Raw genomic sequence first — 24,998 nt, forward strand, 5'->3', positions numbered from 1 at the left:
CTGCTCGGGGTGCCTGAGCAGGCTGGAATGCAGAGCCCTGAAAGGGGCCACTCTGTCAGCCAGCTCTGCAGTGCCATTGAGGCAGAGCAGCCCCATCTGCAGCCAAAGGCCCAGCCTGGGCCACACTTTGTATTTGTTTTTACACTTTGGGAGCTAAGTTTGGGTTTGGAGAGCTCAGCCACACAAAGGGGCCTCTGTCTGCCTCTAAAAGGACAAGGGGGGGACGGCAGAGGGAAAGAACATTTGCCACGCAGAGGCAGGGGCAGATTATGAACCAGCTTTTCATGTTGGCAGGAAACGCTCGATCCTCCTCCACGTTCTTTAGGCTGGGCCCACAACACGGCTTTGAGGGGAGGCAGCCCCTAAAGGAAAGACATTTCAGGTGGGGAAGGTGAAGCCAAGCCTGTATTTGCAACCAGTTTGTAAGTGGAAGATGCTTAAATTGATCCGTTTTTAAAAGCAAACCTTATTTTTTTAGAACCCTCTTTGTCTGAAGGTGCTCCACATTGTTGGGGTTGGATGCAGCTCCACCTGCCCTGGTGGGTGCAGGATTGGGTGCTTGAGGTGCCCTCAAGTCCTTTGTGCTTTCCCTGCTTGGGAAGAGGCTTCAGTTTTCTGTCACACTATGGAGCCACCAGTGAATCTTGGCAGCCGGATTATGTGTCTGAATAGCAGCTCTGTGCTGAAAAATGTACTCAAAATGCTGATTTTTAATTTGAAAAGCACGTGCCGTAATGGTGGCAAACAGCAGGGACGTCAGAATTTTACCAGTTATTGGACAAGAGTAATTTGGTTCTAAAGTGCCCTGATTTGGTTCAAAAGTGACCCCAGAGTTGTGGGGATTCAAGGGCTGGACTCAATCATCTTGGAGGTCTTTTCTAACCTTGATGATTCTGTGATTTAGGCCTAACCTAGTCTGACCCCCAGGAAAATTTAATAGGAACTGATCCTCATGGAATGTGTTGGCAATTCAGGCACCTGGAGGCACCTGAATTTCAGTTCATCAGGAACTGCAGTGAGGAGAGGAGGAGTAAATGGGTTCAGACTGAAAGAGTGGAGATTTAGATGGGATATTGGGAAGAAATCCCTCCCTGGGAGGGTGGGCAGGCCCTGGCACAGGTTGCCCAGAGAAGCTGTGGCTGCCCCTGGATCCCTGGAAGTGTCCAAGGCCAGGTTGGACAACCTGGGCTGGTGGGAGGTGTCCCTGCCCGTGATAAGGAGTTAAAAGAAGATGAGCTTTAATGTCCCTCCTCACTCAAACCCTTCCATCATCCTACAACTCTGTAATCTCACCTGAAATTGGGAAAATCAAAACGACAGAGCAGAGTGGTGCTGCCCTGAGCTTCCCAGGGGGAACAAACCCCATCAGCACTGCTGAGATCACCGAGTGTTTCCAGGAGATGTGGCTGTTTTTTCTGGCTTGCTTACAAAAAAAACCCCAAAACCAAGCAAACAATGCACCCCAACCCTCCAGCAACCACACTTGAAGCAAAGGAAGTCAAACCCCTCAGTGCTTAAACAACCTTGAAAAGATTTCCTGTCTTACTTCGAGGGAGATTGATACGAAGTTAAGGCTTTAGAACAAGTAGGAGATCACATTTGTGGGTTGCAGCCCAAACCCTCCAGCACTGGGGCGTTGCATGGCAAAATCTTTACCTCTGTAAATGGAGAAAAACCCTCTGGAAGGAGCATTTCCCAGCTGCTTCCACGGATTTGACTTTCCCTGTGAATTCAGGAAGCTACAGGAGGTTGTTTGTAACAGGAGAGCCATAACAATGCTCTGGACAAGGTATTTTATTTTCTATTTTAAAAAGGAGCAGAATCTGCCAAAAAAAAAAAAAAAAAAATCCCACTGGGGAAAAGGAGTGAGACCAAACATCCTTCCCATTTGTTCTGCATAAAACTGGATCCTTGAAATCTGGAGAGCTGTTCAGAAGCCAGACAAGTTTAAAGTGGATTGTAAAAAAAACCTGCTTTCAGTGATGCCACCTTTTGCCAAGTCTGTCTTTTCAGTGTCTATAAATTCCAGGGTTTTTCTTTTAACCTGCCCTCATAAACTGAGCAGCCTGGGAATCCTCAGGCATAGGATCTCTCTTTGGGCAGTGATGTGGCCATGAATTGGGGCATTTCTGCACACATTTCCCAGTTTTCCAGCTGTAAAAAATGGGATAATGGCACTCTCTGCAGAAGCTCCTGGATGAAAAGCTGTGCAGCAGGAAAGCACAGCTCCCAAGTTTTGGTTCCATGGGCTCAGCTGGGTTCGCAGGGAAATTTTGGAATTGAAACCATGGATTTGGAGCGAAATCAAACACTCCAAGCTGAGCACAGAGCCCTGGGATGGAATAACCCAGAACTCACTTAAAAGTGACCCAACTTCCTGAGGGTTCTCAGCCTTTTGAGAAAATGAGACTAAATGAGAGAAATTAAGGAGAATAAAAAGCTCTGGGGTCTTTTTATTTTCGTTTGAGCATTTCTCCATGCCCAGGGGATGGTGGAGAGCAGGAACCACCCAGAGTTGCTCTCCAGGGGAACCCCAAAGCTGCTTTCAGCCTCCTGCCCCCCCCCCAGGGCAGGGTTTGTGCTGCTGCCATCAAGGTTTTCCTAAATATGAGCCCACTTTCTTCCCCAGCTCGTTCTGAGCTTGGCTAAAACACAGCACAGTCACCAAACAGTGCAAAAAATAACAATAATAATAATTAAAAAAGAGCAACTTTTCCCTTATATTCCTCTGCTCTTGGCAAAGAGTTCCCCACAAAGGCAAGGCTGAAAATCCCAGAGGACTTTAAAACCTGGGACTTCAGTAATGAACTGTGAGATCTGGGGAGATTCCAAAGGAAATATTGGGAAGTGCAACAGGACCTGAGTGCCCTGCCCTGCCCTGCCCTGCCCTGGAGTGGCTGTGCTGCACAAATCCCTGGGGACAAAGGCAAGGCCAGGCTTTGATGGAGCATCTGATTTAAGCTGGAAATACAGCCTGTCTCAGATTTGGGATTATCCAGCTGGTTTAGTTCCTTATCATCCCGACTTTGTCTGAAAAACACCTCACTGTGGAATTTCGGTGGCGTTTGGGAACGTCCCCTGAGCCAGGCTGGAGCTTCCCAGCACAGCTCCAGGGGCACAGCTGGATGTGCCTCTCTCAGGGCAGATTTGGAGGCTGCAGGACAGATATTTCTTGGCATCCAGGTGGAATCTGTGCATTCAGTTCCATAAAAAAACCCCAAGAAAATCCTCTCTCCCTGAGCACTGCAGGGCTGAGGGGGCTGTGCTGGCTCCTGGAGGCATCAAACTCTGCTGGGACACATCAAGGCTTTCCCAGGAAGCCCAAAATTTGGAATAATCTGATCCACAGAGGTCTAAAATGTGAATTTTCTGTCCCATGGGGTGGGAAAGAGGAAAAGAAGGTTTGGGAAGGTTTGGGAAGGTTTGGGAAGGGAAGGTTTGGGAAGGGAAGGGAAGGGAAGGGAAGGGAAGGGAAGGGAAGGTTTGGGAAGGGAAGGTTTGGGAAGGGAAGGTTTGGGAAGGGAAGGTTTGGGAAGGGAAGGGAAGGGAAGGGAAGGGAAGGGAAGGGAAGGGAAGGGAAGGGGAAAAGACAAAAGAAATAAAGACAAAAGAGAAAAGGAAATAAAAGAGCAAAGAAAAGTCAAAGGAAATAAAGAGAAAAGAAAAGAGAAAAGAAAAAGATCTGGATTTTTTTAATGACAATGGTAATAAATCTGCAGTGAAGGGCACAGTTTGGTGAGTCCAGGCAGGGAGGACACCCTGAGGTCCTGCCCAGTGAGCTCACCAGGCTCACGTGGTGCTCACATCCCACTGTTGCTGTTCCTTTCCAGGAGCTGAGGGACATAAATGACCTCAGGAACCGGGAGCAAACCTGCAGCCAACGACCCTCCAGCCTCCTCTGCTCCCAGAGCCCAGGGCAGCTCCAGCAGCAGCTCCCAGGAGCACTTCCAAGGGCTGGTGGCTCTGCTGGCCGGGAACGAGCGGCTTCAGAGTGAGGAACTTGGACGTTTGACTGCAAAAACAGCAGGTCAAGCTGAAAGTGAAATTCTTGGCCCCCTGCTTTTGTTTCTGATGATTTTTACAGCACAAATCTTCACCCTCCTCTCCCTGACACCTCCTTTGCTGGACACCACCTGCCCCAAAAAGTGATTTGCCCTCCTATTTCCCGCCTGGGCCCTGCGAGCGGTTTAAAGGTTCTGCTAAAAAAACCCACAAAACAACAACACAATTTTGCTTTCTTTATTACTGACAAGTCAAAAAGCCCTCATGTGACTTTGTAGATGACTTAACACATTCAGAGGGCAGGAAGGAAGTCGGAAGGGCTGCTCTGCTCCCTTCGCTCTCCTCCCGTGGGGCAGCGGCTGCAAATTCAGCCTCGTTAACTCCCAGGGAGAGGGGGGGGGAATCCCAAAATGACCCCCCAGGCCCCCCCTGAGCCCCCCAAATGCTGCTTCTTCAGCATCAAGACGGCGACAGTGGCTCTGGGCATCTTCCACATGGTGAGTTGTGGGGCTGGGAGGGGGCACAGGGAGGTGGAATTGCAGGTCACAAGCCCCTGAATTTTCTGGGTGGCCAGAAGAGAAAACCCAGTGATTCAAGAGGGATGGACAAAAGAGGAGAAGATGATGGGGATAAAGGGGGAGTGGAAGCATTTTCTTGGACTGGGAGGGGGTTTTAACTAATTTTTTCCCTGGCTCTACCACTTGGAGCCCATGGAAACTCAGTGTACTTCCTCTTTTCCCCCTCTGTGGAGCTTGGCCAGGGCTCAGCGTGGCCACCTGGACCTGTTGGGTAGAGTGGGCAGCACTTTGGAACCAGGAATGTGGGAATGCCAATGGGAATGTGGGAGTGCTGCAAGAGGGAGGAGGGATCTGTGCTCTGGGTGAGCAAAGAGTGACAGGCAGAGCTGCCTCATCTCTCACTGCACAGCGTTCATGGTGCTTCTGTCTCTGTTGTTCTCCCGTGTCCATCCATCCTCTCAGCCATCCTTTATATCCCCACTTATCCTGTTTTCCTCTTCCTACACAACAGTCCAATCTCTTTCTGCACAGAACTCCATGAAAAATGGTTTATTTTTTTTTATTTTTTTTTTTTGGATAGGATTGTCTTGTCAAACTTCTTGAAGAGGTAACACAGAATACCAACCATTTCCCACCCCTACTTCTCTACCTTTTTGAAGGTGCAGCTGCAGCTGCACAGAGAGAGGGAAAGAGAAAAAGGGGATTTATCAAAGGCAGCGAGTTGGATGATTTGCTGCCTCAATTCAGGTGCTCTGGATCAGTGTAAATCCTTGCTGTGGGTCCCAGGGATGGATCACAGCCACGCTGGGGGGGAGCAGTGCCATCAAACACGAGCTCTTGGGCTTTGTGGCCGTGTCCTGTCCCCCTATAAATTCGATTTGCCTCACTGCTGATCTCTTCAGGGACACAGGAGATAAATCCTGGGCCTCCTGAAGGCAGAGGAGGGGGATGAGGAGGGACAGAGGTGTGGGATTAGCAAAGCCTCGCTGGCTGCTGGGGGGTGACTCGCAGGTGACTTTCACAGAGGGATTTGTGCTGCTCATCAGCTCCTCCCAGGCGTGAAGAGACCTGCAGGAATTTGACATTTAGCTTCAAGATCAGGGCTGGAAATTTGCTACTTGGGCAGAAAACCTGCAGTTCATTCCCTTCTGCTCCTTGATTAGAGCCAGAGGAAGCCTTAGAAAGGAGCTTGTCCCTAGCTTGTCTCAGCTGTCAACAAGTTTTTCTCTTTGGCAGCAGAAACACCCCTGGGACCCTCCCAGGTCCATCCCCACCTGTGGACACGATTCCTGGCAGAGCAGAGCTGGGAGTCACTGAGCTCTCCCCAGGCTGGGCTGACCTGAGATGTTCCACAGACCCCGTGCTGCTCCCTCCTCCTCCTCCTCCTCCTGGAGCATCCCTGCTGCTCAAACCAGGGGGAGGAGAAGGAGGCAGCAGGAAGGAAAAGCGAAAATGTTTTGAAAGGAAACCAAGTGGGAACTAAAAACACTCCTCACTTCGTCCTACACTGCCACAACAACCACTTTTAAAGTGAAATGAGGAAAGGTGAAGCTCGGAAAGTGCAGCATTTACGTGTTGTTTGCCTTTGGAGTGCTGGGTGTCACCTGCTCCTGTCACTGGCCCCTGGTGATGCCATCAAGCTGAACATATTTCAGGGAAAAAAAAGGCCCAACACAACCTCTAAGAGCAGTTTAACCCCACAGGATTGTTCACCAGAGTGGGGGTTGTGTGTGCCAGGCTGTGCAGATCCTGCCTGGCAAAGTACCCCCAATTTATCTGCCTTGATTTAATGAGCAGCTCTGCCTCAGTCCTACACTGTGTCACAGTGTCATGGGAATATCCTGAGCTGAAAGGAACCCACAGGGATCATCAAATCCAACTCCTGGTCCTGCATAGACACCCCAACAATCCCACCCTGTCCCTCAGAGCATTGTCCAAACCCTCCTGGAGCTCTGGCAGCCTTGGGGCTGTGCCCACTGCCCTGGGGAGCCTGTTCAGTGCCCAACCACCCTCTGGGGGCAGAACCTTTCCCTGATATTTGGGCAGGGATATTTTGCCCAGGGAAAAGTCTGGAGATCGTTCTCTCCTTCTTTCCATGCAAGAGCCCTTGTAAATGGAAGGTTTAAACCAACTTTTGCTTTGAAATTCTTCCCCTCTATCTGTCAGGTTGGCTTTCCTGCCATGAGCTTATCTTTTGTGACTGCAGCTGCTCTGGTTTTGTGGCTCATGTCAACACCAACAAGGAAACCAAGGTGTCTTCTGCTCTGCTGTTCCCTCTTTGATAGACCTTGGAGATGGTTCTTGGTCTTGAAGTTTAGCCTCTGGTTATAAATCCATAAATCCATCTGGGGTGGGGGAATTTGGGATTTGTTGTTCTGCTTTCACTCAGTGTCTTCCAGGAATGAAGCTGATATTTAGGGCTCAGTTCATCTGTTTTGCTCAGGCCTCCTTTTCACTGAAACCTGGGGAAAAAAAAGGCAATTTCTCCCTTTCTTTCAGACAAGTTGGGGCACCTGCAGCCAGGTGTGATCTCCATGTGTAGGCAGAGAAGAGATCCTTCACATCCCAGGGGAGATCACCAGGTGTAAAGTCACTTCAGACCCATGCACTTTCATCCTTGACAAGCTTCAGTGCTGCCCTGGGACCCTAAATGCTGTCACATTAAACCTTCTTGTGTTGACTTTCTTATATCCCCACGGAATAAGATCTAAATTTTTCTCCTTTTCCTGTCAGCCTCAAAGCAAATTTCAGAGTTCATTTACTGCAGGGCAAAAAACAAAACCAAAACCAAACAAACAAAAAACAAACAAACAAACCAAACCAAACCAAACAAAAACCAAAACCAAACGAACAAAAAAACCCCAACAAAAACAGAAAACCAACCAAACAAAAAATCAAACACAAACCCCAAAGAAATCATAGAAATCCCAGAATGCTTTGGATTGGAAGGGACCTTAAAGATCACCCAGTTCCAAGCCCCTGCCAGGTGGCTTTGGAATGCTTCCCCCTTTCTGGGGTGATGCAAAACCTTCCTTTTCTGTGTCTCCTTGCCTTGTTTTCCTGCAGTGGCAGCCCCAGCACCCCTGACTGGAGCCCCTCCTGCCTCAACTCTGGGTCTCAAATGCCTCCTCCAGACACTGCTCTGACAAAACCTCCTCTCCCTCCCCCTCAGGTTTGTCTCAGCTCCCTGAGCAGCTGCTTTTGTGCTGTTCCCAACCCCCCAGAGTTTGCAAACACGAGCCCAAACCACAACAGTTCCGGTTCCTCCTTTCCTGCATCGCTTCTCGGAGTGGTTGTTGAAGTGAAAAGGCTCTTGTGGAAAAGTTGTTTCAGCTCTACCCAGGCTTGTGTTGATCTCTGATGGCTGATACCAATGTACCAGTGTGGGCTTCAGATGACTCAGAATCCCAGGATGGGTCAGGCTGGAAGGGACCACAGTGCCCCATCTGGTCCCACCTCCTGCTCCAGCAGGGCCATCCCAGAGCACCTGGCACAGGAATGTGTCCAGAGGGGTCTGGAATGTCCCCAGGGAGGAGACACCACCCGCTCTCTGTTCTCTGGTCAGTGCTGGGTCATGTCCAGGTGGAGCTTCCTGGGCATCAGTTCCTGCCCATTCCTCCTGTGCCATTGCTGGGCCTCCTGAGCAGAGCCTGGGCCATCCTCTGCCCCCTCCCTGCAGGCACTGACACACCCTGGGGAGGGCCCCTCTCAGGGTGTGCTCTGGGGGCTGCACAGCCCCAGCTCCCTCAGCCTTTCCTGCTCCCAGAGATGCTCCAGCTCCACCTCCACAGCCTCTGCTGCTCCAGGAGCTCCACATCCCTCTTGCTCCATCCTCCTTCTGCTGGCCGAGGAAACGCCGTTATTAATTACAATTTTATATTATAATAATTTTATACTTAGATATTTTTATAATTAATTAATTAGAATTGATACACTGAGAACTTTTGCCTCGATATTTCCTTGCCCAGCATTTTAAACCCTCCGTGTTCTCCTCCCTGGGAGACTCATCCTGCATTTGGAGCTGGGGCCGTTTCAGGAGCCCTGGAAATAAATCTGCTGATGGGATGCTTGGCCCAGAGCCTCTAAATTGTGCCTTTTGCTTTTGTTCTCCCAGGTCATGAGTGTTTTGCTGCTGATTGAGTATTCCCTGGAGGTGTCCAACGGGAAGGGTTTCTGCAGAGACCTGGCCAAGGATTACTACAGGATCGGTGGGTCCCTGGGGTGCTGGGGGCAGCTGGGGAGGGGGGTTTGGAGGGAGCCCAAGGCCCTGCACTGGTCCCTCTTCCTTTTTCAGCAGAGAAAATGAGAAACTGCTCTTCCCAGCAGCAGGTCCCAAAGCTCAGACATGGAATCCAGGCTTCCAAATTTGGATTTGGGCTTGTTGGAGAAGTTGCCTTTGTTTCAGTGGATCAGCACCCTCACCCCCCTTCACTCCCCCTGCAACACGTTTGGTATTCACCTCCCAATCCCATTTCCTCCCCCATTCCCAGATTTTCCCAACTCCTGGTGTTGTTTTTTTTAAGAACACAGGTTGCAGCCAGGCTGGTTTGTATCCCACAGATATTCCTCCTGGTTGATTGAATTCCTGTGTCTGGAGCTCGGAAGGATCTCACTCAGCTCTCAGAGATCTGCCAGCTCTCTCACGTGGGGTGCCATTAAACAGAAAACAACTCCCCAAACCTCAAATATTGCTTCACCAGCTTATTCTGCACGAGGCTCTCTGGAAACCACAAGTTCAGGGTGGTTTTTTTTTTCGTTTCCTGGGTCCCTTCTCAGCACAAAACCACAAGATGAGATAACCTTTCTCTGCTGTGAGCACCAAGGAGGAAGCCAGGCTCCCTCACCCTGAGTTGTCTCTCCCTGGGGAGAAAAAAACCCCACATTTTTCCAGTGAAAAATACAACTTCTGGCAGCAGGAATTGCTTGTCCCCTGCTTTTTTCACTGTGCCCTTCCCCAGGCTGCAAGACTCCTGTAAGTGGAGGAAGAGAAAACCAAACTCCCTTGTCCCTGGAGTGGGAGTGAGACAGAGGGGAGAGCACCAAAGCAGGAATAGTCACTGTCTGGGGAATTTATGATGGGTTCACAACTTTCCTAAGCCCCAGCTGGGGTTTAGGAGGCACCACTGGGCTGTTTTGCATCAGCACTCAGGGGGTTGTTTCACAAAATAAGACCAGGGAATGGTTTGGGTTGGAAGGGACCTCAAAGATTGTCCAGTCCCAAGACAAAAGGCATTTACAGGGAGCAGAAGATGGAATTTTGGGTGAGTGCTGCTCACAGGACACTGAGGGAGGGGCTGCTTTCAGGGTTCACACCTTTCACAGGGAGAATTAATTCCAAATATCCCAGTCTGGGGGGATTTGGAGGCTCCTTTGCTCTGTGACCCACAGAGGTCCCTCAGCACCCAGTGCAGAGTGGAAAATGCCCTTTCCAGAGCCTTCCCATGGTGGCAAGAGCCCAAAGAGGCTCCAAACCTGGCTGTTTTCCAGGGAGATCAGTATAAGACAACCAGGAAAATCCAGTTTTCCATTTCTATAACGTTTTTCATTTCAGTTTCTGAAGCACAGGGTGCCAAGTGGGACCTTAAGCCCTTCCTTCCTTGTTCAGTGTTTGGTTGTTTTACTGTTTTATGGAGGTGTTTTTGGTTTTGATTTTTTGATTTTTTTTTGATGGGTTTTTTGTTTGTTTCTTGGTTGGTTTTTTTGTTTGTTTGTTTGGTTTGGTTTGTTGTTGTTGTATTTTTGACTGATTTATTGGTTTTGAGGTACCTGCCTTGGACATGGCCATGGTCACACAGAGTTTGTCCTGCTGGTGGAGCACACACAGAATCCTGACTAACACAGTGACACTGAGCAAGCCATTTGCAGCTCGGAATATTTTCCCACAGACACAGTTCTGTAAAAATTACAATTGTTTTTCGTTATTTTTTGCCAAAAAAAGATCATCTGGGGCTGATAATTTTTCACTTTTTTTTCCCCAAGCATCAAAGATGCTTTAAAGAAAAAGAAACAAGTGGTGGAGACAGATTTTTGCAAGTAATTTCCAGGCTATTCTGTGCTTTCTAAGCAAGATTTCTGCCAATCTGGAGGGTCTCCTTTAAGAATAGAACTGTTCTGAGGGAAATTGGCCCCGTTTTTAACACTGCCCTTCCCACACGATCAAAATGACAGGTTTGCCCCTCCCCCTTCTTCCACTGCCTCCTACACACACAAAAAAAAAAAGAAAAAAAAAGGAACATTTTCTAATGAAATCCCCAGCACTTCCACTTGGCTTCTCTTCCCAAGCATTTCAAAGGGCTCTGCTTGGGAGATCGTGTTTTCTGATTAGAGCTGGAATAAACACAGCACAGCCCTTCTGGTTCCAGAAAGGAGCAGGGAAGCGACACAAAAAGTCCAATCCCGCTTCCAAAACCCAGATGGAAGAGCTGGAGAACAATTTGGGGAGAGGTTCTGTGGCTGCCCTGAGCATCTGCTGCTCTGTTTGGAGCTCCTGCCAGATTAAAACACACCTCAAACATAATAATAATAATAATTCCAAGCTGCAGCCTTGGCCCAGGAATATAAACGAGGGAAGATTTTGCTTTTCACATCATACAGCAGGAAAATAAAAACATCCAGGTTTTTTTGACTAAGGAATTGCACTGTTGGTCCCAGGAACGTGGTCTCCAGGATCTGCAAGTGCCTCAAAGCCCAGAGATCTCCAGATCTGCTTCTGGAAGGTCACCTGTCAACCCTGCCAGGATTCCAGGTGTCATTTGTCCTGTCGTGGAATGTCCAAGGATTCCATGGATTCGCACACAGGGCTAAGAACCAACAGCTCCCACCACCTGAGGGGGGTCCCTCCCTCTGAAATGTGCCCCCACAGAGGAACTAATCCTGTTGTTGGAGTCAAATCCTTGATTCCTGAGATCCAACCCATGGTTCCATCCCACCCCTGGAACGGGATGGGATCAGCCAGCAGGAAGCATTTTCTGTGACAAACAGGAGGCAGACAGGGCCTGGAAAGTTGTTTTTCTTTTCTTTCCATCCCTTTGTGCTTGTAGGATTGTAGTGGGGGGTTTTTTGTTGTTTTATTGAGGGTTTTTTGATCAAGGTTCTGCTTGGAAAATCCAGCTGGGCTCTGCCAGCAATTAACCCCCAGAAGCCAGTGGCCAGTTGCCCAATTAATTAACGAGCTCGTGGAGAGAGAGCTGGAGCATGAGAGCACGGAGAGGGAGGCAGAGCAACACAGGATGCAAGGAAACACCGTGCTGAAGACATAAATCCTCCCTGGAGCAAACTCTGAGCGCTGCTTCTGGGAGAAAAAAACTCCCAGAAAAAAACAGGGAAAAATCTCCAGGCAGCTTGGCTTTAACAGGCCTGGGCTTGGCTCTTTTGGGCTCTTCCTGGCTGCTTTGTTAAGCTCTGCTTAGCTTGGAGTTTAGGCTGTGCTGAGTTAATCTTTATTCTCTGAGTACCCCTTGTTTTTGCTCCCCTGCTCCTCAGGGGTTTGCCTGGAAGCTGCAGCTCTTCCCCTGGGAGCTGCAGGGCTGGGAGCAGCCCCTGGGGCAGGGGGAAAGCAGCTTTGGGTCGAGCTGCTCATGATAGTTCTGATTTCCTTCCAGAGGCAAAGCCCTTTTACCCTGTCACCCTTCCTGCTCTCAGTCAGGGTTTGCTGGATTTGGGAGGGGTTTCTTTGCTGCTTCCTAAGATTTCTTCCTCTTCTGCGTTTCAATTCTCATTATTCAGTGATAAACAGCTCCTGCACTTGGGTTTGGTTTTTTTTTATCATTCTATAACTAAAAGCTGGTTTTTTGCTCTGTGCTTACATCATATTTTCACAATTCTCTTTTCCTGATGCAGGTCAAATGTTTGTTGGATACTTTTGGTCACTCCCTTAGGTCTGGGATGTCTCTCCCTGCTCCATGTGCAGCAGCTCCTGTAGGTGCTGCTCCCTCCCCTCTCCAGATAAGCTATTTTTGAGGGGTGCAGCCTCCTCAAGGGGTTTTCCCCTCAAACACTAGAAAGGAAGAGGCTCCCTGTGCTCAGGGAAGGACGTGCTGGTCGGAGCTTCTTTCCTGACTTAAAAGTTCCCTGTGAGCAAATCTCATTCCCAGAGGAGACTCAACTGTGTTGTCAGCTCCTGAGGGACAAAGGAATTTAAAATATCTTCTCATTTAAATTAAACTGAGTGAATGAAAGATGTGAGGAGCATTGCTGGTGGTGTCACCAGCCCTTGCTGCCAGATGTAGCTCAGCCCAGCTCTCAGGAATCCCAGAATCCCAGAATGTGCTGAGCTGGAAGGGACCCCCAAGGAGCATCCAGTCCAACCCTCAGCCCCAAGAGTCACCCCCTGTGCCCCAGAGGATCAGCCAAAGCCTCCTGCAGCTCTGGCAGCCTTGGGGCTGTGCCCACTGCCCTGGGGAGCCTGTTCAGTGCCCAAGCAGCCTGTGGGGGAAGAACCTTTCCCTGAGATGCCACCTGAGCCTGCCCTGACACAGCTCCAGCCATTCCCTGGCTCCTGGTGGTTAAAATTTGTGCCTCTTGTCTGCTTGGGCTCTTGAAGATCCTTCCCCAAGGTTTCACTGTTAACTTTATCTGTTTTTGAGTCACAAATAATTTCCAAGCTCTGACTCATTAACTGAAAACACCCTGCCTTTTTATTTCTGCTTCATTTTACCTTAATATCTAAAATTTCAGTCCTTGGCTCCCTCGTGCCTGAGCTCAGAGCCTGCATGACCTGGTGGCTCAAGAGACAGAAACTTCAAAGACAGATTAAAGAGTGGGTTTAAAAAGGGGAGAAAAAGGGTTAATTCCAGCTGCATGACACCCATTCCCACCCCCCACCCCCAATTCTTTGTGCCAGGTCATCACAGTTTCTCTCTCCCTTAGAGCTGTGATTGAATTGACACAGCAGCTTTTGGTAACATGGTAATTACTTTTATTGCTTTCAGCCGATGTTGTCACCAGTTTCCTGCTGATCATCATGTTGTTTGTCATCAGCTTCAACCTCCTCCTGGGTGTGCTGAAGGTAAGATCCCCTCCACAAGTGACATTTAGCTGCTGGCTCAGGCCTGTCCCGGGTGGGAGGCTTTGGAGGAGGGGGCTGGAAGGTGTTCACTGAAATATGATCAGAAAAGCAGATAAATCTCTGTGTCACCGTGTGGGAGGGGGACTGTTTGCAGTCACAGACTCATCTTCCAGGCTGCCAAATGCCAGGTTTACCAAATCTGGGCAGCATTTCCATCAAGGTTAATTTTTGTGTGGGTTAAGGAATGGAAATGCTATGGCTGGGAATGTTTGATTGCCTCGTTTCCTTGCTCTTTGGCAAGTCAGATCCCAAAGAGGACCTGTAACTCCCCTCTTCTCTCTTCAGGAGGAGAAATGACAATGCCTCGGGGTGGAAACCCAAGTAATTTGGTGTCAATACCAAGTTTAAGCCCTACCCAAGCAGCAAAGCTCTCCCTCAGAGCTTGGTCCCTCAGCTCTGATGGGATCAAATGACAGTGCCAGAGTGAAAACTCACAGTGTGTGTGGAACCAGGTGCAGAAATTCCAGGGATTCATTTAATCCTGGAGCACCTTAATGCATGTCCTGTCAGGTCTCATTCTCCCAGCTGGAATAGAAATGACTGGAATTGCTTTTCTTCCTCAGAGGAGGGAACGTCTCCTGATCCCCTTCCTTGCCCTGCAAGTCATAGACTTCCTGCTCAGCCTCCTGACCGTGTTCAGCTCCTACCTGCAGGTCCCAGTGATCCTTTCTGTGTCCTCCCTGAGCCACACGGTGGGTGACAGCTTCTTCTGGGGGGTCTTCTCTGCTTTTGATCAGATGGAGAGTGGAGGGAATAAAGGATCGTTATTTTGGGCCCCAATTCTTCTCAGAATCACTTGGGTTGGAAAAGACCTCGGAGAACATCAAGTCTGGAGGCAGGATGCAATCCAGGCTGGAGGGTTCATGAGGAAAACTAGTGACAGCTGGGGCATTTAGCTTCCCATGTCTAAAAATCTTCCTGGTGTTTCTGGGAAGGGTTTGCTGGAAAACTGGGACTATCAGTGCTCCAGGCAGGGGCCTCTTCTGTGGAGCTTGCCTAAATCAACCCACCAAGGTGGTTTGCTCCCCATCCTGGCCAGAATAAGTGAATTTAACAGCGTGAATAAAGCACAGGCCCCTGTGTAAAATGGGAAGGAACCTCTAGAAGGGCCACAATGCTGTAACCACAACCAAATTCCCGTTGCAGCAGGGGCGCTCCAAGATCCCTCTCCTGGCTCTGCAGCTGCTGGACTTCTGCCTGAGCATCCTCACCCTCTGCAGCTCCTACATGGAGGTGCCCACCTATCTCAGCCTCAAGCCTTCAGACAGCGGGGTAGGTCACGAAAAATCATGAGATTTTTTTCATGCTCTGAACTCCTGCAAAGTTTCCTTCAAGATTCCACTTCCTCTGGTCTCTCTGTTCGACCACAAAAGAGGTTTTTCCGTGAGTTCTCCCCCACCACGGTGTCCCTTGACTGACAGCTTGTTTATGCCTTAAAAGCACACCTCGTTTTCCTTGTCAGGATCTTCTGGATGCAAATTGCAGATGCAAAATGATTTGGACAGACCTGCCATGCAGCAACTTTTCACCTCTGTTAAACAGTCCTGCTTTTTAATTCTCATTGAAATCATCTGCTGGAAGGTGTTTCTCCTTGGGAAAGGGAGGTTTTCCTGATTCCTCAGGGACCTTGAACACCATCACTGTGCCTGACCCTGGCAGAGGGGACTGGTGTTTGTGGCTGAGACCTTCTCCCTCTTTCCACAGGGATTTTTGCCAACCCTGGAGAAGCTGCCAGCAGAGGAATATGCCAAAGTGATGATCACCTTCACCATCGCCTTCATCGCCGTCCTCTTCCTCAAGGTAAATGCTGGGGGGGCTGAAATGAAGCTCCTTTATCTGGGGAATAGGAAAATTTGGGGTTACTTCTCTCCCAAATCTACCAGGGCATTGGAAAGCCTTGTTGGTGTCTCCAACAGGAGCTGGTCTGAGGTGGGATAATATCCAAATCCCTGGGTTTTTGCTCCTGCAGATGCGAGTTAGAAAGTTACAAAATCTCTCTTAGATCCAAAATAAGAGTTATAAAACCTCTCTTACATCCAAAAACTCTTGCTGCCCATTCATCTCTAGAAGGATCAGAGGGTTGAAGGCAAATATATTAGGAAAGCATTCTGCTGCTGTGGGATAAAATAAATCAGATTATTAAGCAGTGGGTTGCATTTTCCACTGGGGTAAGTGGCTGTATCCACACTGGGGTGAGCAGAGTTCTGCACTGACACCCTGGAAGTTCATTAAAAGCAGCAGCTGCTGAATCCTGCAGGCTCCTGACTGTGAGATGGTTTCTATTCCTCTTGCTCCAGCGGATCAGAGAGCACATTTTTCACTGAGGGGTTTCAGGCCCACTGAGAAACCCAGATCTCTCCAGGTACTTGGGCAGGTTCTGTCACAGTGAAAAATGCTGCTTGTTAGTTGGAAAACACTTTATATTCTTCTATTCTGACTCTTCTCAGGTGGCCAGATAAGGCAGGGTGGAGTGTCTTGTCTTGTGTGGTTGCACTCCAGGCATGGCTTTAGCATATCTTGGAATATTTGCATGAATTATGGAACAGCAGTGGAGATAACCCTGCAGCAGTGGGGTCTGCAGCAGGAATCTCACTGACCTGGCAAATGGGCTGCTTTGAATTTTCCACAGGATTAGGTCCAAAACTGCTTAACTTGCACTGACTCCTCGTGCTGGAGTTTGGAGGAGGAGGGGTGGAGGAGGATAATTAAAATAACAGTGGACAGGTACAGGTCTCTTCTAAGTACCCCAAAGTATTGCCCCCTGTAATAAAATCAGCCCCAATAACGTGGAAAGTTCTCAAAGAAAAGATGTTTCCAAACCAAGTTCTTTAATTTCCTATCTCAGTTTTTAATGGCACTGTCTCTTTTGAGTAGTTCCCTCTCTCCTCAGTTATTTATCCCTTTTTCTCCTCACAACTCCTACCACGGCATCCTCTGCTCCCTTGGGTGCTCTTGAAATGCAACCAAAACCCCAAACCAACCCTTTGGACTTCTCCTGGTCTGCTGAGCTCCCCCAAAAACTCCCCCAAAGGAAGCCCATCCTTTAAACCCAGTGACAATCCCAAAGACCTCGATGAGAAATGTGGCCACCATGAAACATTTTATGATAAAGACCTGATGAGAAATGTGCCGAAGAACATGAAATATTTTAGGCCTAAAAAAGGCCATTAGGCCAATTTAGGGCCCATTGGTTTCAACCCACTGAATGCCCACACCAAGGTATTCTCTAAATCACGTTGGACTGAGATCTTTTTGCATAAATGGACTTGCTTAACGACCCATCCCAAGCATTTATTGCCCTAAAATGGTTCTGGGTGTGCTGCTCTTTGCTGCCAGCTTGCAGTTACCGTCCCCAAATTGTTGCCTGCATCCCACACCGGGGCATAGCTCAGCTGAAAGGGGTCTGTCACACGGAGAAGATGGGCCACCTGCCCCACTGACTCTGCCAGAGACCTCGTGGGAGGCCCTGCAAGGCTCCCCTCATCCTCTTGGCAGGGAAGATTTCCTGCTGGGAGGTGCTGCTGCTCCTCTCCCTCCTCCTCCTCCTCCATCACCACGGTGATAATGCAGGGAAAAAAAAGGGGAATAAAGCATTTCTGCTGGGAAATGAAAACAGGCTTTGACAGAAGTGCTTCTGAAGCTGCTCCTTCCTGACCTCCAGGATGAGCTTTCCATCCCCTCACTGAGCCAACAGGTGCCAGAGGAGTTTCCCCTCTCCAACCCAGTGTGGAGAAAGGGGTCCTGCAGTGCCTCAGGAGTGGTTTGGGATGATCCCAAGGTCTCTGCCTGCCTTTAGATAAGCTCTGGACTGATGTATCTGCTCAAACCTTCAATTGCTTTGCAGGAGTCGATGTCATTGAACCCACTGCTTGGCACTGCAGCAAACTGCTCCAGAATCAAACCCAAGGAATGGATTCTTTTGTAGCTTTAATTTCATTTTATTTCATTTCATTTTATTTTATTTTGTATTTTGTATTTTGTACTATTTTATTCTATTCTATTTTATTCTATTCTATTTTATTCTATTCTCTTCATTCTATTTTATGCCATTTTATTGTGTTCTATTTATTTTATTTTATTCTATTCCATTTTATTCTATTCTATTCATTCTATTTTATTCCATTTTATTCTATTTATTTTATTTTATTCTATTTTATTCCATTTTATTCTATTCTATTTTATTCTATTGCATTCTATTCTATTTTATTTTCCTGGCCTTTCCTCCCCAGCTGAGTGGAGGTTTTGACACAGGTTGTGTGACACCTTCAGTGCCTTCCCCATCTCCTCTCTGTACGAAGAATCTTTTGGGGGCGGGGAGGTTTTTGCAGCATCCCCTAAAGATACTCAAGGATTTTCCTCCTCATCCCTGGCCCTTTAAAATCTGGATTCCTTCAGCCAGATCCTCATTCCCTGCTCTCATTCTTTGTCTTGGCTCCGTGTCCCCTTCGTCCCAGGAAACGCTCTGCTGATTTTTGGGACATACAACTCCCTGTGTTCCTCTGCAAAGGCCAGGGTGGAGCCTCAGGCCAAGGAAAACAAGAGGCACACGACTCCTGCTGCCCAGAGGAGGGGGAAATATTGATTTAGCAGGGGGTGTTACACAGACTTGCTTATTTTCATGTGCCACGACCCATCAATCGGGCCATTTTTCCGAGAAAAGCTCCATTTACTGCGCCGGGAGGTGCGAGGAGGTCCTGTCAGAGGAGTGGAACTGTTGCAAGGACGGGGTTTGGTTGGATAAACTCACTTTTTGGGTCAGTCCGTGAAGCCTTGGATCTCTGGAGGGGTGGATGTTGTGCCTGAGGTGCTTTTTGAGACGTCCAGGCACTGAAAAACAACATTAAAATGTGCTTTCCTTTCCTCCTGGTGACACTGTGCTGCCAGGGGTCACAGACATTTATTTAATGTGCTTTAAACATCCTGAATGTGCTGGAAACTTTACATTTAACATGTTTTAAGCATGATATTTAATATGCTTGAAACATGATATTTAATATGCTTTAAACATGGTATTTAACATGCTTGAAACATGATATTTAATGTGCTTGAAATATGATATTTAATATGCTTGAAACATGATATTTAATGTGCTTGAAACATGATATTTAATATGCTTGAAACATGATATTTAATGTGCTTGAAACATGGTATTTAATATTTGAAATATGATATTTAATTTGCTTGAAATATAATATTTAATATGCTTGAAACATGATATTTAATATGCTTGAAACACGATACTTAATTTGCTTGAAATATATTTAATGTACTTGAAATATGATATTTAACATACTTGAAACATGATAATGATATTAAATGTGACATTTAAATATGATTTGAAACATGATATTTAAACATGATATTTAATGTGATTTAAACGTGATATTTAATGAGCTTTCGATGGCAAAAGTGGGAATGCTCTTGTTGACCTGCAAGGCAATGGAAAAAATGCTATTTTCCCTTTTTTTTTTTTTTTCAGGCCTATATGTTCAAATGTGTCCTGAGCTGCTTTAATTATATCAAAGCCAGCAAGAGAGAGGAGGTCAAAGTCGACCCACAAGCAGTTGAAAAGGTGAGTAAAAACTGCTTTAGATTTTGCACCACGAAAAAGCACAATTTCAGACTCCTGAGATCCCTGGTGACCCTTCCCTGTCCTTCTCTGGTGGTCTTAGAGAGAGCTCAACCCTTCAAATGTGCATTGGCAGGTGCTAATCATCACTTTCCAATTATGTTATAGCACCTATATTATATATTTATATTATTTTTGTATGAAATCTTTCCAGGGACTCTGCAGCTCAGGCCTCAGGCCCAGCAGATAAATGGGAATATATCCCTTGTAATCTCTGTGGGTTTAATTACAGCTGAACTTTGGGCTCTGTGTCCAAGAGTTAAACAAACTGAGCTTGTCTTCACCTTTCCCAGTGTTGGTGTCTGAGTGATTTGGTGCATTGCCCTTCACCTTAATGATTTGATAAGTGATGAATCTCAGTGTCCCTCCTGGGATTAGTGATGATCTCTCCATGAGCAGCTGCTCTGATATGATGGAAAATTATTGAATCACGGAATATCCTGAGCTGGGAGGGACCCACAGGGATCATCCATCCAACCCCTGGCCCTGCCCACACACCCCAACAATCCCACCCTGTCCCTCAGAGCGTTGTCCAAACCCTCCTGGAGCTCTGGCAGCCTTGGGGCTGTGCCCACTGGAAGTTGGGAACTTCTACGAGGTCTCCAAGACCTTTAACACTGTAAAGATGGATGAGAAGCGAAGAAGGAGGATATGGAATGATAAATGTGGGGGTTTGTCTTGTTGAAAGTTGGGAAATAGGATGAGCCTCGACCTGGGCCCTCTGCAGTGACCTGAGCTCAGCTGCTTTGCTGATGTTCTGCACATCAAAGGGTCTTTGCTCCATTTATTTCTTCAGGACATGGGGGTGGGACTGGCAGCAAAGTGGTTCTAAAGTGCTGCCCTCCATATCTTACAGTGGCTCTTTCACCCTGCTTTGAACCAGGGGCAGAAACACATCCAAGCTCAAACCCAGAGCATAACTGATGGTCTTCTCTTCCAGGCTGTGCTGCCATCCTATGAGGAAGCCTTGGAGGTGCCTTCCAAGGAGTCCCCACCACCTTATGTGACAATCTAAGCTCTGCTCTGGGGGGAAACCAAAACCTGTGCTGCTGGTGGTGCCTCTTTCCCCCTCCTGTCAGACAGTCAGTCCCACTGAGACATCCTTGCTCTGGAGCAGCTCCAGGATCCCAGCCCAGCCCAGCCCGCTGTGTGATCCTGCAGAGTGGTGGGATTTGCTGCCTTGTCCCACCCTGGCAGTTTTGGCTCCCATTTATTGCTCATTTTAGCAGCCTTGGCTCCAGGCCCCGCAGAGATTCCCGAGCCTGGCTGTGCTGTGTGGCTGATGTGACGTGCAGGCAGTGGCCTGAAGCCCTCCCAGCCTTGCCTTCTGCCAGCAAGATGCTTTTTCTCCTCTGTCTCACACAGAACTGAGGTATTTTGGGAGTTGGGATGGGGGGGGAAAATGAGTGAGAAGCTTTTCTGTGCCACAGCCCAGCCCCGAAGCTTTGCCAGCCAGACCCTGTGGCAAAGGGAGCAGCAGGAGAACGAAGATCTCCCATGAATTATGACCCAGCTCTCATCCTTTCTCCTCCTGATGAGGATCCAGCACTCTGGGGTGGTCACAGTGTTGCTCTGCCATTTTATACCTGAGCAGTTACATTTTATGTTTTGTTTTTTTTTTTTTGCTTTTAATGTGACTTGGAAGATGACTTTCAATTAAGAATAAAAAATGTTACTGGCTTCACCACTTTGCTGTCTGATTTCTGCCTGGTGGGGTCTGATTTCTGAATCCCGGTGTCCTGGCATTCTGGAGTACCCTGCAAGGAAGCAATAGTTTGCTTTCCACGAGAAATAATTGGCAAAAATGGTGCTTTGACCTTGGTGTGACGTTATCACACGTGTGTGTGTGCTGCTTGCAAAGGAAAAACTGGTATTTTTAACAGCAAACCTGGCAATTTTATCTAAAAATCTTCCTTGATCCTCCCTCTTCTACATGTGCTAAAGATCTGTGGCGTGTTCACAACTGACTGTGCACAGAGCAGTCTCTGCAGGTGTCAGTGCTGGTGACAGATGAGCAGAGACCAAATTCCAGGCACCTCTCATCTGCTTTGGGTTGTCACCTGCTTTTTTAAAACAACTCAGCAGGGAAGTGCAGTTTGCTCAGTAATAACTACTCCAGCATCATCCACAGCTTGGATCACAGCCTGGGGTCTTTGTGCTGCTCTGGAACAAAACAAAACAACAAGATTCGAGGGAATATTTGCAGAGAATAAATAAGAAACGTGGTGCTGCCCCGTGGTCTTTTCACTGGGGGGGCGTGTTTATGCATGTGGGGATGGAGATAATGATGTTGGTTATCCACTTTTGAGCTGGTTTGCTCATCACTGGGAAGAAATGATGATTCTCTGGGCTTCATCTTCTGTGTTCTGGCAACCAGGATGCTCAAAACCAGCCCTGAAGTTTGGAAGGCTGCACCACAGTGACACCTTAATGGCTCCAGTGCTTTTAAATATGCTCAAAATCACCCACAAAAGCACACAAAGAGCACAGAAATCACCCACAAAGGTACCAGCCACTCAAATTCTTCAAGGCAGAAAATAATTCTTCTCATCCTAAGTGTGGCAATTGTGACCAAAGAGCAAGAGATCAACCCAAAATCCAACCAGGAAACCTTGCAGAGGAGTGTGAAGAGCCCAGCTTTTTGCATCAAGGTCCAGCCCAGGCTCTTGCTTTATTATGTGGAGAGATAAAACACTATCTTTAATTCTGAATAATCAATAGGCTCCAGAACCTTCCAGACAAGCCCTCTTGGTCTCTAGTCCTGAACACCTGGCTGAAACTGCTTCTGATTTGTCTCCAGCCCAACTTTGTTCCAGTGCCCAAAGGCAGGGCTGGAGGAGGCCATGGGATGGGACACCTGGGTGCAGCTTCTCTTGGTAATTCAGGGAGGTTTTGGAAGCCCAGTCCTGCCCTAAAGGTTCCTCATCAGAGCCTGGGGGTGCTGAGATGGTTTGTGACAACCACCCCAGCACTGGGACATGGTCACCAGGCTCCTTCCACTGCCCAGGACCCACCCCATTAGCTGGGTCTGCCCAAGGTATTGTTGGGTCCAATTCCCTTGGTTTCTAAACCAGAAGAGGGTTCATCAATGTGATTCCAACCAAATCATGTTAAAAATGTGTACCAGGAGCTCTCTTTACTGAACCTGATGTTCCCAGACCAAGCCAGCCCATCCTTCTGCTGTGCAGTGTTTTCTCTCCAGGGCTCAGAGCAGTTTCCCTGGCTCCAAACCCCCCTGAAATGTGATAAAATGTATAGATTTATTGTGAGCTTCCAGCCAGGTCAGGGGCTGAGCTCGAGACAGGAAGTGGTTTTGGGTTTTCTGCAATGTTGGGGGACTTGGCCAACACAAACTGAACACAAGCTGTCCCAAACCTCTCAACGAGTCAGAGCGTGGCACTATCAATGCTGGGTTTGAGCCTGATAAAAGGTTCTTTTTCATATGCCACTGTTGCCCTGTTTTTGCTTCTCTAAACTGATTTACTGAGGTGAGTCTCAAATACAGGCCGAGAACCAGCTCACACAAATATGTTTAATGCTGCTCCAGGTGTTGTTTTTAGTTTTCCACTGCAGAGGAGAAATGAGCAGCAATTCTCTGATGGAGAGAGGAGATTGAGCTGATGATCTTTCTTTGATGGAGAGAGTAGATTGAGCTGATGATCTCAGCAACGCCAGGACAGATAAATAAGAGGGTCTTGACCAAACCAGCAGCATCTCATGGAGGTGGAGATGCTCCAGGACTCCAGAGATGTCCACTAAATGACCTGACCAACCTTGGCTTTCCACCCATCTGACCCAGAGCAAAAGCTCCAGTGGAAAAGGGGCTTTTTTTTGCTTTACAATTCTAGAATCATTAAGGTTGGAAAAGACCTCTGAGATCACCAAGTCCAACCATCAACGTGGCACCACCACTATGCTTTGTGTGTTGCCTCGAGCTCTTCTGCTGGAAGTGCTCCCATGCCCCATCCCCAGCCCTTTGGGCCAGCATTTGATAAACCTGTGCCCTGCTGGGAAGTGTTTCCTGCTGATGGAAGCAGCACATGTTGCTCCAGCAATCCAGGCCATCCCTTTTTGTAAGAGACTCCTTGACATGGAAAACTGATCCTGCATTTCTAAACTGGAAAACAGATTCTACAAACCCTGCTGGAAGTCAAACAGCGCCAAAGCTGGCAGAGAATCCAGTGCCAGGAAAGCCTGGGGAGGAGGATTGGAAGCATTTTTCCAGTGCTGGCTTCTGTCAGACTCGGAAATGGCATCTGGGAATGCGAGGGAGCTGCTGGAAGCCTGAGGAAAATGATGTGTAATGCACCGGGAACAGCCGTGCTCAGAGCCAGGCAGGTCGAGCCAGAGTGTCCACCGTGATGGAAAGGTCTCTCCCAGCCTGAGGGTGTTCTGATGGCCAGGAGTGGGTGTAAATAGACCTTGAAGAGGGCAGAGACAGCAGCTTGGCAGCATTCCCTGGCATCTCCTGGAGCTGACGTAGCCCGTGTGCTGGCCCTGGAGCAGGGGGAATCCTGGATGATGGATGTGTGCAATGTCTCCATGAGGCTGTCACTGCACAGTGTCCTGCACCACAGGGACTGTGTGTCTTGGTTTCAGGCTGCCTTGGTTCCTGATGGTTTGAGTGACACCTCTTAAACCCCTCAGGGTCCAACCCCCGAGCTGGGACAGGCACTGCTGTAAATTGTTTAAATCAAAGCGCATAAAAGGGATGGGCTTCATCGGGGCTCGTTGCAGACAGTTCATTAAGATAATTACTCACTTGCAGCAGTCAAATGGAGTCACTGCAAGTGCTGTCCCCAGTGGTGGGCCCAGGGTGACACAAACTGGCAGTGTGGTGATGCATCAAGCAAAGCTTTCCATCTTCACACTCATCCATCAGCCCAGGAGCCCCCACAGACTCCAGCTGAGGAACTCTCTCATCCATGTGTCTGCTCACAGGGGGGTTGGGGACACTTCTGTCAGTGAAAGTTATTGTATAATGATACTCCTCTTCCTGTGTGATCCCAGAGTCTTTATTGCTCCATCCCACTGGAAGTGTCCAAGGCCAGGTTGGACCGGGCTTGGAGCAACCTGGGATAGTGGAAGGTGTCCCTGCCCATGGCAGGGGGTGGAAAGGGATGAGCTTTAAGGTCCCTTCCAACCCAAACCATTCCAGGATTTTATGATTTTATGATTCCTACCCTGGTCCTTTTGTGTGGTTTGCTTTAATCCAGCAGTTATTTTGGCTCATTCACCTCAGAGAAAATGAGATGCCCACACAGAGACCACCTTCAGAGCTGGCACGTGTTATAGAGCTGCTTCATTCACAGCATCCCAGAATGTGCTGAGCTGGGAGGGACCCCCAAGGACCATCCAGTCCAACCCTCAGCCCTGCACAGGCCCAGCCCCAAGAGTCACCCCCTGTGCCCCAGAGGATCAGCCAAAGCCTCCTGCAGCTCTGGCAGCCTTGGGGCTGTGCCCACTGCCCTGGGGAGCCTGTTCAGTGCCCAACCAGCCTGTGGGGGAAGAACCTTTCCCTGAGATCCACCCTGAGCCTGCCCTGACACAGCTCCAGCCATTCCCTGGGGGCTGTCCCTGCTCCCCCAGAGCAGAGCTCAGTCCTGCCCCTCCTCTGCCCCTGCCCAGGCAGTTGGAACTGCACTGAGGTCTCCCCTCAGTCTCCTCTTCTCCAGCTGAACACACCAAGTGCCCTCAACCACTCCTTGTTCAGCCTCTCCAGCCCCTTCACCATCCTCATGTCCCTCCTTTAGTTGCTCTCTAACATCTTTAGACCTTTCTT

The 24,998-nt window shown here is 48.5% G+C and overlaps 2 protein-coding genes across 3 annotated transcripts in view; one reads left to right on the top strand and one right to left on the bottom strand.

Annotated features, from left to right (window-relative positions):
• EPB41 (erythrocyte membrane protein band 4.1) overlaps nt 1–24,998 on the bottom strand; it is a 777,038-nt gene that overhangs the window by 55,515 nt on the left and 696,525 nt on the right. The gene's annotated exons all lie outside the window — the stretch shown is intronic.
• Nucleotides 4,270–20,367, top strand: LAPTM5 (lysosomal protein transmembrane 5). Of its 2 annotated transcripts, none has more exons than XM_050326236.1 (8): nt 4,270–4,499; nt 8,635–8,728; nt 13,451–13,527; nt 14,151–14,279; nt 14,737–14,859; nt 15,292–15,387; nt 19,067–19,159; nt 20,157–20,367. In XM_050326236.1, exons 1-8 carry the CDS (start codon nt 4,413–4,415, stop codon nt 20,229–20,231), a joined length of 774 nt encoding a protein of 257 aa, XP_050182193.1. In that variant the 5' UTR covers nt 4,270–4,412; the 3' UTR covers nt 20,232–20,367. The 2 variants fall into 2 exon arrangements, with proteins under 2 accessions (XP_050182193.1, XP_050182192.1); XM_050326235.1 differs by having other exon boundaries at nt 4,272–4,499; nt 14,734–14,859.

Source organism: Myiozetetes cayanensis, unplaced genomic scaffold, assembly GCF_022539395.1.
Source record: "Myiozetetes cayanensis isolate MyiCay16 unplaced genomic scaffold, myiCay2020 scf31, whole genome shotgun sequence".
Taxonomy (NCBI): domain Eukaryota; kingdom Metazoa; phylum Chordata; class Aves; order Passeriformes; family Tyrannidae; genus Myiozetetes; species Myiozetetes cayanensis.

What these genes read in the sequence shown, in the direction of transcription:
- LAPTM5 (XM_050326235.1), top strand. Translation starts at nt 4,413, where the DNA reads ATGACCCCCCAGGCCCCCCCTGAGCCCCCCAAATGCTGCTTCTTCAGC. An exon ending in CTCTGGGCATCTTCCACATG is followed by an intron (nt 4,500 to 8,634) that starts GTGAGTTGTGGG and finishes TTGTTCTCCCAG; the next exon opens with GTCATGAGTGTTTTGCTGCT. An exon ending in TCCTCCTGGGTGTGCTGAAG is followed by an intron (nt 13,528 to 14,150) that starts GTAAGATCCCCT and finishes TTTCTTCCTCAG; the next exon opens with AGGAGGGAACGTCTCCTGAT.